The sequence below is a fragment of the Symphalangus syndactylus genome, chromosome 10 (genome assembly GCF_028878055.3).
Source record: "Symphalangus syndactylus isolate Jambi chromosome 10, NHGRI_mSymSyn1-v2.1_pri, whole genome shotgun sequence".
Taxonomy (NCBI): Eukaryota; Metazoa; Chordata; class Mammalia; order Primates; family Hylobatidae; genus Symphalangus; species Symphalangus syndactylus.
In genome coordinates this window covers 108,852,364-108,870,062 of record NC_072432.2, presented here as the reverse complement: position 1 = coordinate 108,870,062, position 17,699 = coordinate 108,852,364, and the positions used below count along the sequence as shown (strand labels likewise).

General features: G+C 39.8%; 1 protein-coding gene across 4 annotated transcripts in view; it reads right to left on the bottom strand.

Annotated features, from left to right (window-relative positions):
- The window catches only part of BTD (biotinidase), a 47,640-nt gene that overhangs the window by 28,433 nt on the left and 1,508 nt on the right, over positions 1-17,699 (bottom strand). The window contains exon 2 of one of the 4 annotated variants that reach the window (XM_063610765.1): positions 13,495-13,645. The exons of 2 other annotated variants lie outside the window; for them this stretch is intronic. In XM_063610765.1, the coding sequence (XP_063466835.1) occupies positions 13,495-13,613 (119 nt within the window). In that variant the 5' untranslated portion in view covers positions 13,614-13,645. Of the gene's footprint in view, positions 1-8,745; positions 8,795-13,494; positions 13,646-17,699 lie in introns of all 4 variants that reach the window. One more of the 4 variants, XM_063610767.1, reaches the window with a different exon arrangement.

Here is a 17,699-nt window from a genome sequence, read left to right as displayed (position 1 = left end):
TCTGCTTTTTGCCCTTTGAAGAATGTGATCTTTGTATCTACTCTCTGTTCTTACACCCCCTCCCCTTTTGAAACCCTTAATAAAAACTTGCTGGTCTGAGACTCAGGCAGGCATCACAGTCCTACTGATATGTGATGTCACCCCTGGCGGCCCAGCTATAAAATTCCTCTCTTTGTACTGTCTCTCTTTATTTCTCAGCCAGCCGACACTTATGGAAAATAGAACCTACATTGAAATATTGGGGGTGGGTTCTCCCAGTATCTCCCTAGAGAATTCTGACTAATACAACTACAGAGCAATATCTCTTATAAATATAGATGCAATAATCCTTAGCAAAATCCTTAGGTTGATGCAAAAGTCATTTGCCATTACTTTCAATGGCAAAAAACACAATGACTTTTACACCAACAAATATTAGCAAATTGAATCTAATAATCCATAGAAGAAATTATACACCATGACTAAGTGAGATTTATCTCAGGTATGAAAGGTTGGTTCAATATTTGAAAATCAATTTATGTAATCTATCACATTAACAGGCTAAATAAGAAAGATCACACGGCCCAGGAGATGGAGGCTGCAGTGAGCTGTGTTTGTACCATTGCACTCCAGCTGGTGCGACAGAGTGAGACCCTGTCTCAAAAAAAGAAAAGAAAAATCACATGATTATATCAATAGACACAGAAAAATAGATGTCAAATAGATGTATCTGACAAAGTACAATACCCATTTGGAATGATAATAACTCTCAGTAAACTATGAATAGAGGGGAACTTCCTCAACTTGATTTAAAAAACCACCTACAGCTAACATCACAGTTAGTGGTGAGAAACTAGAGGGTTTATACAAAGATCAGGAACAAGGTAATGATGTCCCTTCTCACCACTGCTTTTCAACATCATACTGTAAGTCCTAGCTAATGCAAAAAGCAAAGCAAAGATACACAGACTGGGAAAGAAGAAATAAAACTGCCTTTGTTCACAGATGAAATTGTCATCGATGTAGAAAACTGGAATGAATTAATAAAAAATATCTGGAACTAATAAGTTATTATACCAATGTTGTAGGATACAAGGTTCATATGCAAACATCAATTTATTTCTCATATATCAGCAAAGAACAGTGGACTTTTAAATTTAAAACATAATACTATTGGCTGGGCGCAGTGGCTCATGCCTGTAATCCCAGCACTTTGGGAGGCCGAGGCAGGTGGATCACAAGGTCAGGAGATTGAGACCATCCTGGCTAACACAGTGAAACCCCATCTCTATGAAAAATACAAAACATTAGCCAGGTGTGGTGGCAGGCGTCTGTAGTCCCAGCTACTCAGGAGGCTGAGGCAGGAGAATGGCATGAATCCGGGAAGTGGAGCTTGCAGTGAGCCGAGATTGCACCACTGCACTCTAGCCTGGGCGACAGAGCGAGACTCAAAAAAATAAAAAAGAAAAAAATTTTAAAACCATAATACTATTTATATTTGTACCCTACATATGAAATATTTAGGTATAAATCTTTTAAAAATGTATAAGGTCTGCATGAAAAAACTACAAAACTCTGTTGAAAGAAATCAAAGCAGCACTAAATAAATGCAGAGACTCAATATTGTTAAGATGTCAGTTCTTGCCAACAAATTGATCTATAGATTCAACACAATCCCAACTGAAATCCCAACAAGTTATTTTGTAGGTATCAACAAACTGATTCTAAACTGTATATGGAGCAGTGGCTTATGCCTGTAAGCTCAGCACTTTAAGAGGCCGAGGCAGGAGGATCATTTGAGGCCAGGAGTTTGAGACCACCAGCCTGGGCAAAATAGAGAGACCCCATTCTCTACAAAATTAAAAAAAAATTAAGTTAGCTGGGCAAGGCGGTGTGTGCCTGTAGTCTTGACTATTCAGCAGATGGAAGTGGGAGGATCACTTGATCCCAGGAGTTCAAGGTTATAGTGAGCTATGATCACGCCACTGCATTCCAGCCTGGATGACAGAGCAAAACCTATCTCTAAATAAATACATAAAAATAAATTGTATATGGAGAGGTAAAAGACCAAGAATGGCCAATACAATACTGAAGAACAATGAAGTCAGAACACTCACACTACCAACTTCAAGACATTATAAAACTGTAATAATCAAGACAACATGATATTTTATCAACTGGCCAAAGAACAGACAAATAGATGGAACAGAATAGAGAATCCAGAAATAGACCAACATAAATACAGTCAACTGGTCTTATTTATTTATTTATTTTACAAATGAGGTCTTGCTATGTTGCCTAGGCTGGACTCAAATTCCTAGGCTCGAGCAATTCTTCCACCTCAGCCTCCTAAAGAAAACTATCGACTCGGCCGGGCGCAATGGCACACGCCTGTAATCCCAGCACTTTGGGAGGCTGAGGCGGGTGGATCACGAGGTCAGGAGATCGAGACCATCCTGGCTAACACAGTGAAACCCTGACTCTACTAAAAATACAAAAAATTAGCCGGGCGAGATGGCGGGCGCTTGTAGTCCCAGCTACTCGGGAGGCTGAGGCAGGAGAATGGTGCGAACCCCAGGGGGCGGAGCCTGCAGTGAGCCGAGATTGCGCCACTGCACTCCAGCCTGGCCAACAGCGAGACTCTGCCTCAAAAAAAAAAAAAAAAAGAAAACTATCGACTCTACTGAGCAGCTGGGACTACAAGTGTGTACCACTGCACACCAGGCTATAGTTAATTCATCTTTGACAAAGGAGCAAAGGCAATGTGATGGAGCAAAGACTGTCTTTTCAACAAATGGTGCTGGAACAAATGGACACCCACATGTAAAAAATAAATCTAGATAAAGATCTTATACCCTTCACAAGAAGTAACTCAAAACAGATCATAAATCTAAATGTAAAGTACAAAACTATAAAACTCTTAGAAGATAACATAGGAGAATAGCTAGATGACCTTGCATTGGGCAGAAAAGAAAGAATTGACACACTGGACTTCACTAAATGTAAAACTTTTGATCTGCAAATGAAACTATCAAGAAAAGAAGAAGATAAGCTACAGACTGAGAGAAAATATTTGCAAAAGGTTTATCAGATAAAGGAATGTTATCCAAAATATCAAAGAACTCTTAAAACTCAACAATAAGAAGGTAAACAACTTGATTAAAAAATAGGCAAAAGGCTGGGCGCGGTGGCTCACGCTTGTAATCCCAGCACTTTGGGAGGCTGAGGCGGGCGGATCACGAGGTCAGGAGATGGAGACCACGGTGAAACCCCGTCTCTACTAAAAATACAAAAAAATTAGCTGGGCGTGGTGGCGGGCGCCTGTAGTCCCAGCTACTCGGAGATGCTGAGGCAGAAGAATGGCGTGAACCCGGGAGGCGGAGCTTGCAGTGAGCCGAGATTGCACCACTGCACTCCAGCCTGGGCGACAGAGCGAGACTCCGTCTCAAAAAAAAAAAAAAAAAAAAAAAAATCGGCAAAAGGCCGGGCATGGTGGCTCACGCCTGTAATCCCAGCACTTTGGGAGGCCAAGGCGGGCAGACCGCGAGGTCAAGAGGTCGAGACCATCCTAGCCAACATAGTGAAATCCTGTCTCTACTAAAAATACAAAAAATTAGCTGGGTGTGGTGGCTCGTGCCTGTAGTCCCAGCTACTCAGGAGGCTGAGGCAGGAGAATCAATTGAACCCAGGAGGTGGAGGTTGCAGTGAGCTGAGACTGCACCACTGCACTCCAGCCTGAGTGACAGAGTGAGACTCAAAAAAAAAAATACATAAAATAAAATAAGCAAAAGATCTGAACAGACATCTCACCAAGGAAGATATACAAATGGCAATAAACTTATGAAAAGATGCTCAGCATCATATGTCATAAGGGAATTGCAAATTAAAAAAATCAGATACCACTATGCACCTATTAGAATAGTCAAAATCCAAAACACTGACAAGACTAAATGCTTAGTTTGGTGGAAGGAAAAAAAAAAAATTTTTTTTTTTTTTTTTTTTTTTTTTAAGACGAAGTCTCGCTCTTGTCCCCTAGGCTGGAGTACAATGGTGCGATCTTGGCTCACTGCAACCTCCACCTCCCAGGTTCAAGCAATTCTCCTGCCTCAGCCACCTGAGTAGCTGGGATTACAGGCGCCTACCACCACGCCCGGCTAATTTTTGTATTTTTAGTAAAGACAGGGTTTCTCTGTGTTGGTCAGGCTTGTCTCGAACTCCTGACCTCAGGTGATCTGCCTGCCTCGGCCTTCCAAAATTGCTGGGATTACAGGTGTGAGCCACTGCGCCCGGCCCAAAACAATTTTTAAAAAGACTAAATGCTGTTGAGAATGTAGAGCAACAGGAAGTCTGATTCATTGTTGATGGGAACACAAAATGATACAACCACTTTGGAAGACAGCTTGGCATTTTCTTACAAAATGAAGCATACTCTTATCATATGATTCAGCAATCGTATTCTTTGTATTTACCCAAAGGAGTAGAAAACTTATGTCTCCAAAAAAACTGCACAGCAGTGTTTATAGCAGTTTTTTTATAGTTACCAAAACTTGGAAGCAATCAAGATACTCTTCAATAGGTGAATGGATTAATAAAGTGTGGTACATTCAGACAATGGAATACTATTCAGTGCTAAAAAGAAATGAGCTATCAAACCATGAAAAGATATGGAGGAACCTTAGATGTATATTACTAAAGGAAAGAAACCAATCTGAAAAGGCTACATACTGTATGATTCCAATATGTAACATTTCCAGTGGTGGAAAAAGCAAAATTGCAGAGATGGTAAAATGATCAGTGGTTGCCAAGGGTTAAGGGAGAAAGAAGTGAATCCTAATGTAAACTATGGACTTCATGTTATAATAATGTGTCAATGCAGGTTCATTGATTATAACAAACATACCATTCTAGTCTGGGATATTGATAACAGGGAAGGCTATGCATGTATCAGGACAGTGAGTATATGTAAACTTTCTGTATTTTCTGCTCAATTTTATTGTGAGCATAAAACTTCTCTTTAAAAAAAAAGCATTTAAAAACTAAAAACTAAAAACAAGTAACTGAAAACTGGAGTGGTGAGGTGATACTGGAACATGTCCCAATCTTGATATCCAAGGGGTTTAGATTTTAAAGACCATGAAGGACAGAAAGACAAGATGTGGAGGTTGGAGTGAGATCTGTGCATATAGCTAGGAACCTTAAGGAATGATTCCTTTATTGAAAGGATGGACAAAAACAAACAAATATCTGCCTGCCTGCCAAAGTAACTATCTGACATAGAAACTTGTATATCTCATCTTGGGCTCTGAGCAGGGGAAAAAAGTACTCCTTGAAAGTTATAACCAACATAATCAAAGGTTTTCCTTATGTGGGTTCATGATTCAAAAACTCACAACATACATGACCCAGGTAACTCTATGCCAAGAAATGAGCACAAAGTGATTTTGAGATGTTATCAGTCCTAAGATGCCTGGACAAGCCTATCCACATACTCTCTTCTTGAAGATTGAATGTCCTAGGTTGAAGAACAAGGTAAACAAGAGCTCAAAATTCAAAATTACAAAACACATAAGGAAGCAAATATTATGCAAGAAAGTTAAAGAATACAGCAAAATCAGGCCCCCAACAACTTCAGATGGAAGGATTACTAGTGCAAATTGTCAAATAAGTACACTGAAGATGATTAAAGAAGTACGCAGAGGACTCTAAAACAGGTAAAAGAATAAGATATTGTTGGCTGGGAGTGGTGGCTCATGCCTATAATCCCAGCACTTTGGAAGGCCAAGGCAGGAAGATCACTTGAGGCCAGGAGTTGGAGGCCAGCATGGGCAACATGGCAAAACCCCATCTCTACAAAAAATACAAAAATTAGCTGTGTATGGTGGTGCACGCCTGTAGTCCCAGCTACTTGGGTGGCTAAGTAGGGTGATTGCTTGAGCTCAGAGGCAGAGGTGGCAGTGAGCTGAGATCACACCACTACTCTAGCCTGGGTAATAGAGAGAGACTCTGTGTCAAAAAAAAAAAAAAAAAAAGATATTGTCAAATAAAACCAAATGGAGACATTTTGTGGCATGGGAGTTAGAATCATTAAAAAATTGTTTAGAATGTACCACAGAGATGACAAAAGGGAAAAAAAGAAGATGAGACATGGAAGACATACATGATGCTCCATGATATTTCTAATTGGAATTTCAGAAGGGGAAAATAGAGGCTGGGTGCAATGGCTCATGCCTGTAATCCCAACACTTTGGAGGTCAAGATGAGAGGATTAGTTGAGGCCAGGAGTTCAAGACCAGCCTGGGCAATATAATCTCTACAAAAAGTAAAAAAGTATTAGCTGGGCATGGTGGTGTACACCTGTGGTCCCAGCATCTCAAGAGGCTGAGGTGGTAGGATTGCTTGAGCCCAGGAGTTCAAGGCTGCAGTGGGCTATGGCTGTGCCACTGTACTCCAGCTTGGGCGACAGAGCAAGACCTTGACTTAAAAAAAAAAAAAAGAGAAAGAGAAAGAGGGAGAAAATACATAAAATGACACAGGACACATTACACATATTTGAAGGTATAATAAGTGAGAATTTTAACAATAAAATACAGAAATTCATAGATTCAAGACAACCAAAAAGAAATCTATACACAACATAAAGAAACCAGAACACCAAATATTTTAAGAAGAAGAAAATCTTGGATGCAACCAGAGGGAAGAGAGATTGCCTTCAAAGATATGGTGATTTGAAAACAGCAGACTTTTCAAGAGTAACAATAGAAGTAAGAAAACAAAATCCTCAATGTGCTAAGAAAAAATAACTGAACCAGAGTGGCATTGTTCACACATAAACCTCCTACAAATAAACAGTAGAGGAAAAACTCACTCAAAAATGAGTAAACAAAAAGCTCAAGATCTTTTGAAAGATACTATAAGAAAACAAAGGTTATACCCCAGAAAATTACCACAACACAAACAAAAACTGTGACAGAACATTCTGCCACAAGTGAAAAAAAACTGCTTATATTAAATAGAAGCACGAAATAGACCAAGAGAATTAAAAGATGAAAGGGAAAAAGGGGAGAAGGGGAGGAAAGGAGGGGAAAAGGAGGTGAGGAGGGGGAAGAGGGAAGAAGGCAGAAGGGAGAAGGGAGTGGGGAATAGAAAGCTGGGAAACAGATGAAATATTATCTGGCAGGGCTCAGGAAAGAAGCAGAAGAAAAAATTAAAACGTCAAGAAATTATGGCAAAGATAGAAGCAGCAAAAGAAATCAGATGCTGCTGTAAATAAATAAGCAACATGAATGGAAATACAGAATTGAAAAGGAGTCCACAGAAAATGATAGGGAGAACAGTGACAGGGAGAACAGTGAACGAGATTCATCATATGCATAATTGGAAAATGCATAAAAGAAAAAGAAATAATGTGTGGTGGACACACCCTAAGGTGACTCCTTGTATAATCCTCTTTTCTTGAGTGCAGGTGGAAATTGTGCTCTGTTTCTAGCCAATGGAATATGACAAAGGTGAAGGGCTTTCACATATGTAGTTAAAATCCTAAGCCAGTTAATCTAGTTAATCAAAAGAGATTATCCTGGTGGGTCTGACTTAATCAGGTCTTTAAAAAAAGAACTGGGGTGCTCCAAGATTTCAGACACACTCTCTCCCCGGCTGACCCTGAAGAAGCAAGCCACCATGAATACTACAACTGCAAGGAAATTCATTCTTTCAACAATCCGTTGAATTTGGAAGAAAACTCAGCCTCAGATGAGACCATGAGGCCAGCTGACAACTTCACTGTAGCCTTGTGAGATGCTGACCAGAGGATCCAGTAAAACTATGCTCAGACTCCTGACACATAGAGACTTTGAGATAATAAATGGGTCTTGTTTTAAGCTGCTAAATAGGTTGTAGGGTAAATTTTTATACAACAATAGACAACATACAACGAAGCAAAAAAAATTAAAGATGTAATTGAAGAAAACTCACCAGAAATAATAGCATATTTCAATTTATAGCTTGAAAGAGATAGCAAAACTCAAGAAAGAAAGGAACAGAACGTCAACGTCGGCAGATAGCCTAGTAAAATTCTTGATCTTCAAAGATAAAGTAAGAATCATTTGGGAAGCTAAATAAAAAGATCAAGGGCATTTATTAGGGGCAAAATAATCAGGCTGTCCTCAGACTTTACTACAATAACACCAATGCCAGTAAAAGCCTATAGAATCCTTCGGGAAAATAAAATTCAAGCCAGAAATTATATATTATGCCAACCTACAGTTGAAGTAAAGAAAGAAAAACAGATGATAGGTATGAAAATGTAAGAACTCAGGGAATATTATTCTCATCGGTCTCATCAGCCTTCTTTAAAAAATGCATAGAAGGTAATCTTCGGCCAACTAAGAGGTGAATGGAAAAACTGGCAAGAGCCTTGAATATAAAATAAACATGAGGATTATACTTATAGAACACAGTGCAAATGTTATTAACTCTGGCAACGTAGAAATTGTAAAACTAACAAAACGTGGTAACAGTGAGGAAAAGAGTAATGGCATGCTCAAGAAAGCAAAAGGAAGGAAATAAAAATGAGTGGAAATTAAATTAGAAAACAGAAAAATGAGAGAATGAATAAGTATGTCCAAGGAGTTGTTGTTTACAGAAAAAAAAAAGTAAAGACAAATGATCAGCTAACCTAATTAAGAAAAAAAAGAGAAACAAATATACAAAACAAATAATAAAGAGAAATCTATAAATGCAGAAGAAATTTTTTAAAAAAAGAATAATCACCTCATTCAATCCTATATTGATAAGCTTGAAAATGTAGATGAGTAGTTTCCTAGAAAAAAAAAATACATTATTTGTTTTTTCTTTTCTTTTTTTTTTTTTTTTGAGACTGTCTCACTCCATCACCCAGGCTGGAGTGCAGTGGTGCAATCTCAGCTCACTGCAACCTCTGCCTCCTGGGTTCAAGCAATCCTTGTGCCTCAGCCTCCAGAGAGGCTGGGACTGAAAAATATATTTTTACCAAAACTTCAGGTAAAAGAAAAAACTAAACCATGCCAACAATCATAGAAGAAATAGTTATAAAACAATCATTCCCTCCCATTCTCCACCTCAAAACAGGCCCAGATAGTTTCTAGAAGAATTCTTTCTAACTATAAAGGAAAAAATAATCCTGATGCTACTCAATGTGTACGAGAATATAGTAAAAGAAGGCATTTTTTTTTCTTATGAAGTGATAAAAATCTGACAGTAAAACCTAACAAAGACAAGAGTCATGTAGGACCCAGGATCCCTCTCTTTCTGGGCCTAACTTCTTGGCATGTAGCTTCCATCTTCAGAGTCATCTTGTGGCTCCAAAATGACTTCTACAACTCCAATTATCATGTTGTACAGAGGAAGAGTACAGAGGGTACCTGTCAGTTTCATCAGATTTCCTAAAAGCCCTGCCCAGTGACTCCTATTTAAATTGCTTTGGCCCATGTGTGGACACGTGACCACTCCTAGCTACAAGGAGGGCTGGGCAATGTAAACTGCGTTATCACCTTGAATAAAATCAGGATTTTTCCAGGTAAAATACAGGTGGCCCAGTTAAATTTAACTTTCAGATAAATAAGTATGTTGGAACATACTTACACTAAAAAAAATTATGCATTGTTCATCTAAAGTTCAAATTCAACTGGGAGTTTTGGTGTCCTGTTTTTTTTTTCTAAATCTGACAACATTACCTATGAGAGATCAAGTAACCATAACCCTGACTTTTATAGTCATCACTTCTTTGTTTTTTAAAATAGCTTTATCACCCAATGTGCATCCCTAGACACTGTAGTCTTGTCCATTAAAAAATACCCTATCTTTTAAATCTTTTTTAATCTAAAGGTTCCTCTTCCATCCCTTCTAGTGTCTTAAAACTAATATAATAAACAAGATGGCTTCAAAAGAATGAAGTCCAGGGACTACTTGTCCTACCAACATCAAGACTTATTTTAAAAATATAGAAATTAAGATAGTGTGGGATTGGTGTTAGGATAGGAAAAGAACAGAGAGTACAGAAATACACCATAAATATACGAGCTTGACATTCCACAGAAGGGAAATTATGTATCACTGGGATGAACTATATTATGAATGGTGCTTGAACAACTGGATGTTATGGTAAATTGAGTACAAAAAAGGCCAGCAATTGCTCCCCTCTCTGTAGCCATGTTCCATTATCATGTAACTCGAATGCCTTTAACTCAGAGTCTGAGCCCAGCCACATAACTTGCTTTGGCTAATGAGATGTTAGCAAACACTGCACATAGAGGCTTGCACAATGAGGCTCATTCCCTTTTGCAACCTGCTGCCATCGAACGAAGAAGTCCAGCTAGCCTGCTGAGTGGTAGAGCTATGTGGCTCACTGGCAATATACCCGCTACCCCAATGGACAACTAGCTAACCTCCAGGGGCTGAGTGACTCAGTTCACTGGCAACTGATCACAGATACACGAGTGAGCCCAGTTGAGCCCAGCCTCATAGGAATATATGTTAAATAAATGGTGGTTCTTTTAAGCCACTAAGTTTTGGGGTGGTTAATTACACAGCAAATCTAATTGACATATATTATATGGATTCCTACTTCTCAACATACAGAAATCAATTCCAGGTAGAGACTTAAATATAAAAAATAAAACTTTACACTTTTTGATATAGAAAAAAATCTTCATAACCTCAGGTTAGAAAAAGTTTTCTTTAGCAAGTTACCAAAAAAAAAAAAAAAACACACACATAAGGAAGACGAATTGTCAAATGTGACTACAAAAAAACCCTTTATACCTCTAAAATCACTATTAACAAAGTTAAAAGACAAATAATTAGCATTCAGAATACATAAAGGACATCTACAAATCAAAAAGCAAAAGATAATGCAATAAGGAAATGGGCAACAGATGTAAACAGGTAATTCACAGAAAAAGAAACATGCATGGCCAATATATATATACAAATATAACTTAACCTCACTGGTAGTCAGAGAAATGGAACTGAGAAGCCATTTCACATTTAAAAATTTTTAAAGCTCCACAGTTGAGACTATGGAGAAAGGGTAGCTCTCATACACAGATGTTGGGAGTATAAATTGGTACAATACTTTGGAGATCAAATGATGATGACCTCCACCTCGATATATATGTAGAAACTCTCACACATGTGCACAAGAAGGAAACATGCAAGAATTTCAGAGCACACTGTTTCCAAAAAAACTAAAAATGACCAAATATCCATCATCTAAAGAATGGATAATATGGGAACTATAAACACCAAATTCAAGATAGTGGTTACCTCTGCAGGACAGGAAAGGAGGTGTAATCTGGAAAGGACACACGGGGGCTTCATTATATTTGTGGTGTATTTCTTAAGCCAGGGGCTCGGTACATGGGTGTATATTAATCTCTGATCCTATTCATGTGTCTGAAAGATGTCATAAATGTTAAATGTATTTTTTTGAAGTGAAAAGAATAAATCACAGCTAAGCTCCAAAGAAGAACTCAAAGATTATGATGTAAAAAGAAGTTTAAGGGCTTAAGTTCATCATGAAGATGTCCCCAGTTCAACCCCCAAACCCTGGGAATCACTCAGAGATTCTTCCCTAGAGATAAGTCTTTGTTTTGCTGACATGGAGAATAGATTAAAATCAAAACAAAGCAATAAAGTACAAATTAAAAAGTTAAAGGAAAGGGCTGTAATGAATGTTAATGGCAGAAGAAGCAAGTGAAAGCAGAAAATATTTCAACACTAGTACCGTATTTCATGGGTGATAGCTGCTTGCCTACCCTGTGGGACACTCCCCCGAGTACAGAATTCCATCATACAGAGAAATACCATGATTTCTTTCTTTTTTTTTTTTTTTTTTTGAGACGGAGTCTCACTCTGTCACCAGGCTGGAGTGCAGTGGCGCAATCTCGGCTCACTGCAACCTCTGACTCCTGGGTTCAAGCGATTCTCCTGCCTCAGCCTCCCCAGTAGCTGGGATTACAGGCGTGCATCACCACACCCAGATAATTTTTGTATTTTTAGTAGAGACGAGGTTTCACCATGTTGACCAGGATGGTGTCAAGCTCCTGACCTCGTGATCCACCCGCCTCGGCCTCCCAAAGTGTTGGGATTACAGGTGTGAGCCACCGCGCTGACCTATATTATGATTTCTAAGCCACTTGAAATAAATCTCTTACATCCTCATAGCACAACATACAGTTACCACTATTTCCTCGTATATTTTACACAAGTAAACGTCCTCATCAGTGATGTAATGACTGCTGCTGTCAAACTATCTCAAATGTTCTTAAAAAAAAAAACAACAACAAAAAAACCAAAACCCATAACGTATGAACACAAAGCTAAAACAAGGGAACAACATTCCTTCTGTTTTCTTCCCATAGCACTCCCTGCTCCAGTCCCAGGTCTCCCTGGCATTAAAATGTAGAGTAAAGGCACAGGGCTTGCCAGCCCAAGCCAAAGGCAGGAATCCAAGCTTTCTCTAGGTCACACAGGGTACCTGGGGAAACCTCCCAGTGTCTGTCAACTGGCATCAGGCACTTGGAGTTTTTATTATCAAGCTTTTTTATTAGTGAGTTATTATTGATATCAATCCTCAGCTCAATAATAAAGTTGCTTTTCAGTGGGTTTGTTTCAAGCCTATTGCTGAGCTTTGGTACTTTGAAGTCTGCAAATTTAATGAGAAGCAAAGAAAATCAATTTAACCCACTTTATTCAAAGAACCTTTTTATTACATTATTTTACTTCCTATGTTGACGTATTTCCTACAACACATTTCCTGCTGTACGGTTTTTGCATTGCTATAAAAAATAGTGTTCTACATAGATTCCTTTTTTTGTTGTTTCCGTCTTTTTGTTTTTAAGATATTCAGTTTCAGTTTTATCTTCTTTATGTCAGGCAATTTCATTTTTAGCTTCTATAATGTATCACAAATGACCTTGATTCATTTCCTCATTTGATAAGTAAACATTTCACATTTTGATAACTCGTTTGTGAGAATACTTAATCACAAGTTCAGCTAGTGTTATGCTTTAAAATAATCACAAGGATTTTTAGTGTCCTTGTTAGTATATTCAAATTAAAATGCACTATCCCAATTTGGGGGCTTTAAGAGTTACTGCCTGTAGAAGCTGCAGTCTTTAGAGAATAAATTGTCTCCAGGCACTATATCTGCAACTCTTACTAAATTACCTGGTTGCCTGGATATCTCTTTGGCCCCATAGAAGAAAACCATCAACTTGCTCTTTTTCATAATCTCAAATCCAGAACCCACAAATAGAGTAATTGGTATGCAGATTCTTTGCTGACTAGCCTATTCTTTGGAGAGCATGTTACGAATATTTTAGCCTTTTCTTTTAAAAAGGTTAGATTTATTCCTCCTTTGACTTCCTCCCACCAATCAGTAAATAAGCAAAAACAAGTAACATTTCAGTAAAATATCTAACAAATAAAATTTTATACCTATTGCCAATGAAAGTAATAAAGAATGTGGATAGTGCTTACAGAGTATGCACAGAGGGCCTCTGAGAAATTACAAAAGAATCCTGGAATCCTGTCAGGGGTATCCAATCTTTTGGCTTCCCTGGGCCACACTGGAAGAAGAATTGTCTTTGGCCACACATAAAATACACCAACACAAATTATAGCTGATGAGCTAAAAAAAAAAAAAAAAAAAAAAAAAAAGGGTCGGTGCATAAATCTCATGTTTTAAGAAAGTTTATGAATTTGTGTTGGGCCACATTCAAAGCCGTCCTGGGCCAAGGGTTGGACAAGCTGGCTGTAATTACAATTGGATTGCAAAGGAGTTGCTCCTTGGCCCTGTTAATCTAGGGAGCCAGAACTCAAATCACTTCTTTCTGCTGAATCATCAAGCCCAAGTTAACAATTGAACACTGCATCCTGAACTGAAAGGTGTAAAGGTGAAACCAAGTTTAAACAATCCCAATGATTTTTCTCTTTGTTAAATGGCAGAATCCAGCCAGTTGAGTATTTATCCTTTTACAAAACCAGTTAACTGAATTCCAGGTATTTGTTCCAATTCAGATTTCAGTTTTCATTGCATTTCATACTGAGTGGCTCTGTCAGTGTTTCTTTTGACACAGAAGTAGGCCCAGTGAACTGACTACCATCGATATAGCTTATTCTGTCAATGTCAAATCAGCTTTGAACATGTCAATCCAAATTAATCAACAGTATTACTTTGGTGACAGGCAATCGTATGTTTAATTAGTAACTCATGCTTCTGGCATGAATACAGAGCTAGGGTTCTCAACTCTGGGCTGCAAAGCAAAATCAGGTAGCAGCTTTTAAAAAATACAGGTGCCTGACTTGTCCTAAGATGCTGATTCAGGAGATCTGGGGTAGGGCCCAAGTAACTATTTGGAAAAAGCTTTCCAAGTGACTGTGATGCCACAGGGGCAGAAACTGTCACAAAAGGTACCGATATAAATAATACATGATGGAAGAGGGTGGGGTCTGTACTTCTTCAACAAGGACAGGAGGCATTCTGTCAAGGACTAGTCAAAGTGCAAAGATGATTTCACATCTTTTTTTTTTTTTGAGACAGGGTCTTGCTCTGCCACCCAGGCTAGAGTGCAATGGTGCAATCTTGGTTTGCTGCAACATCTACCTCCCTGGCTCACGCGATCCTCCCACCTCAACCTCCCAAATAGCTGGGATTACAGGCATGTGCCACCACACCCGGATAATTTTTGTATTTTAGTAGAGATGGGGTTTCACCATGTTGGCCAGGCTAGTCTCGACCTGCTGACCTCAGATGATCTGTCCACCTCGGCCTCCCAAAGTGCTGGGATTAAAGGCATGAGCCATTGTGCCCAGCCCATTTCACATCTTTCTGGAATGTCAATTTTACTTGACAGGTAAGCAGTTTAAAATGTCATTTTTATTTTGGGTGGTGATTTCATAGGTATATATATATATATATATATATATATATAAAACTGTCAAAACTCATCTGACTAACATTTAAAATCTGGATATTGAATTGTATCTTTATTATACCTCAATAAATGTCATTTTAAAATTAAAATATGGATACATTCTAGAGTATAATGCAAAATCTGCATTTTCTTTATAGATACACTCTGAGACTTGAAAGAAGTCACCCTCTGAGATGGGTCCCTGATATGGTTTGGTTATGTCCCCACTCAAATCTCATCTTGAATTATAGCTCCCATAATCCCCACATATCATGAGTGGTACCTGGTGGGAGGTAACTGAATGATGGGGGAGAGTTTTTCCCCTGCTGTTCTTATGATAGCAAGTAAGTCTCAAGCTGTGATGGTTTTATAAATGGGAGTTTCCCTGCACACACTCTCTTGCCTGTCGCCATGTAAGACGTGCCTTTGCTCCTCCTTCATCTTCCACCATGATTGTGATGTCTCTCCAGCCATGTGGAACTGTAAATCTATTAAACCTCTTTTTCTTTATAAATTACCCAGTTTTGGGTATTTCTTCATAGCAGTATGAAAATGGACTAACACAGAAAATTGGTAATGCAGAGAGTGGGGCACTACTGTAAAGACGGCTGAAACTGTGGAAATAACTTTGGAACTGGGTAACTGGCAGAAGTTGGAACAGTTGGGAGGTCTCAGAAGAACACAGGAAAATGTGGGAAAATCTGGAACTTCCTAGAGACTTGGAGGGCTCAGAAGACAGGAAAATGTGGGGAAGTTTGGAACCTTCTAGAGACTTATTGAATGGCTTTGACCAAAATGCTCATAGTGATATGGACAATAAAATTCAGGCTGAGGTGGTTTCTGATGGAGATGAGGAACTTATTCAGAGCTGGAGTAAAGGTCACTCATGCTATGCAAAGAGACTAGTGGCTTTTTGCCCCTGTCCTAGAGATCTGTGGAACTTTGAACTTGAGAGAGATGATTTAGGGTATCTGGCAGAAGAAATTTCTAAATTGCAAAGTGTTCCAGAGGAAGCAGAGCATACAAATTTGAAAAATTTGCAGACTGACGATGCAGTAGAAAATAAAAACCCATTTTCTAGGGAGAAATTCAAGCTGGCAGCAGAAATTTGCATAGGTAATAAGGAGCCAACTATTAATCACCAAGACAATGGGGAAAATGTCTCCAGGGCATGTCAGAGACCTTCACAGCAGGCCCTCCCATCACAGGCCCAGAAACCTAGGAGGAAAAATGGTTTCATGGGTCAGGTCCAGGGTCCCCCTGCTGTGTGCAGCCTAGGGACTTCATGTCCTGCATCCCAGCCATGCCAGCCATGGCTAAAAAGGGCCAATGTACAGCTCAGGCCTGGTTTCAGAAGGTGCAAGCCTGAAGCCTTGGCAGCTTCCACATGGTGTTGAGCCTGCAGGTGCACAGAAGTCAAAAATTGAGGTTTGGGAACCTCTGCCTAGATTTCAGAGGATGTATGGAAATGCCTGGATGTCCAGGCAGAAGCTTGTTGCAGGGGTAGAGCCCTCATAGAGAACCTCTGCTAGGGCAGTGTGGAAGGGAAATGTGGGGTAGGAGCCCCCATACAGAGTCCCTACTGGGGCACTGCCTAGTGGAACTGTGAGATGAGGGCTACCGTCCTCCAGACCCCAGAATGGTAGATCCACTGACCACTTACACCATGTGCCTAGAAAAGCTGCAGGCACTCAATACCAGCCTGTGAAAGCAGCTGGGGGGGGGGGGGGCGGTGGTTGTAGCCTTTAAAGCCACAGGGGCAGAGCTGCCCAAGGCTGTGGGAGCCCACCTCTTGCATCAGCATGATCTGGCTGTGAAACACGAAGTCAAAGGAGATCATTTTGGAGCTTTAATATTTGACTGCCCTGCCAGATTTCGGACTTGCATGGGGCCTTTAGCCCCTTGGTTTTGGCCAATTTCTCCCATTTGGAATGGGTATATTTACCCCACACCTGTACCCCCACTGTACCTAGGAAGTAACTAGCTTGCTTTTATTTTTTTAATTTAATTTTATTATTATTTTTGAGATGGAGTCTCGCTCTGTCCCCCAAGCTGGAGTGCAGTGGCCCAATCTCAGCTCACTGCAAGCTCTGCCTCCCCGGTTCACACCATTCTCCTGCCTCAGCCTCCCGAGTAGCTGGGATTACAGGTGCCTGCCACCACTCCCACCTAATTTTTTGTATTTTTAGTAGATACAGGGTTTCACCGTGTTGACCAGGATGGTCTCCATCTCTTGACCTCATGATCCGCCCGCCTCAGCCTCCCAAAGTGCTGGGATTACAGGTGTGAGCCACTGTGCCCAGGCACTAGCTCGCTTTTGATTTTACAAGCTCATAGGCAGAAGGGACTTGCCTTGTCTCAGATGAAACTCCGGACTGTGGACCTTTGAGTTAACACTGAAATAAGACTTTGGGGGACTGTGGGGAAGGCATGATTGGTTTTGAAATGTGAGGATATGATATTTGGGAGGGGCCAGGGACAGAACGTTTTGGCTGTGTCCTCACCCAAATCTCATCTTGAATTATAGCTCCCATAATCCCCACATGTGGTGAGAGGGACCCAGTGGGAAGTAACTGAATCATGGGGAGGGGATTTTTCCCATGCTGTTCTTATGATAGTCTCATGAGATCTGACGGTTTTATAAAGGGCAGTTCCCCTGCACACGCTCTCTTGCCTGCCACCATGTAAGACATGCCTTTGCTCCTCCTTCACCTTCTGCCATGATTGTGAGGCCTCTGCAGCCATTTGGAACTGTGAGACCATTAAACC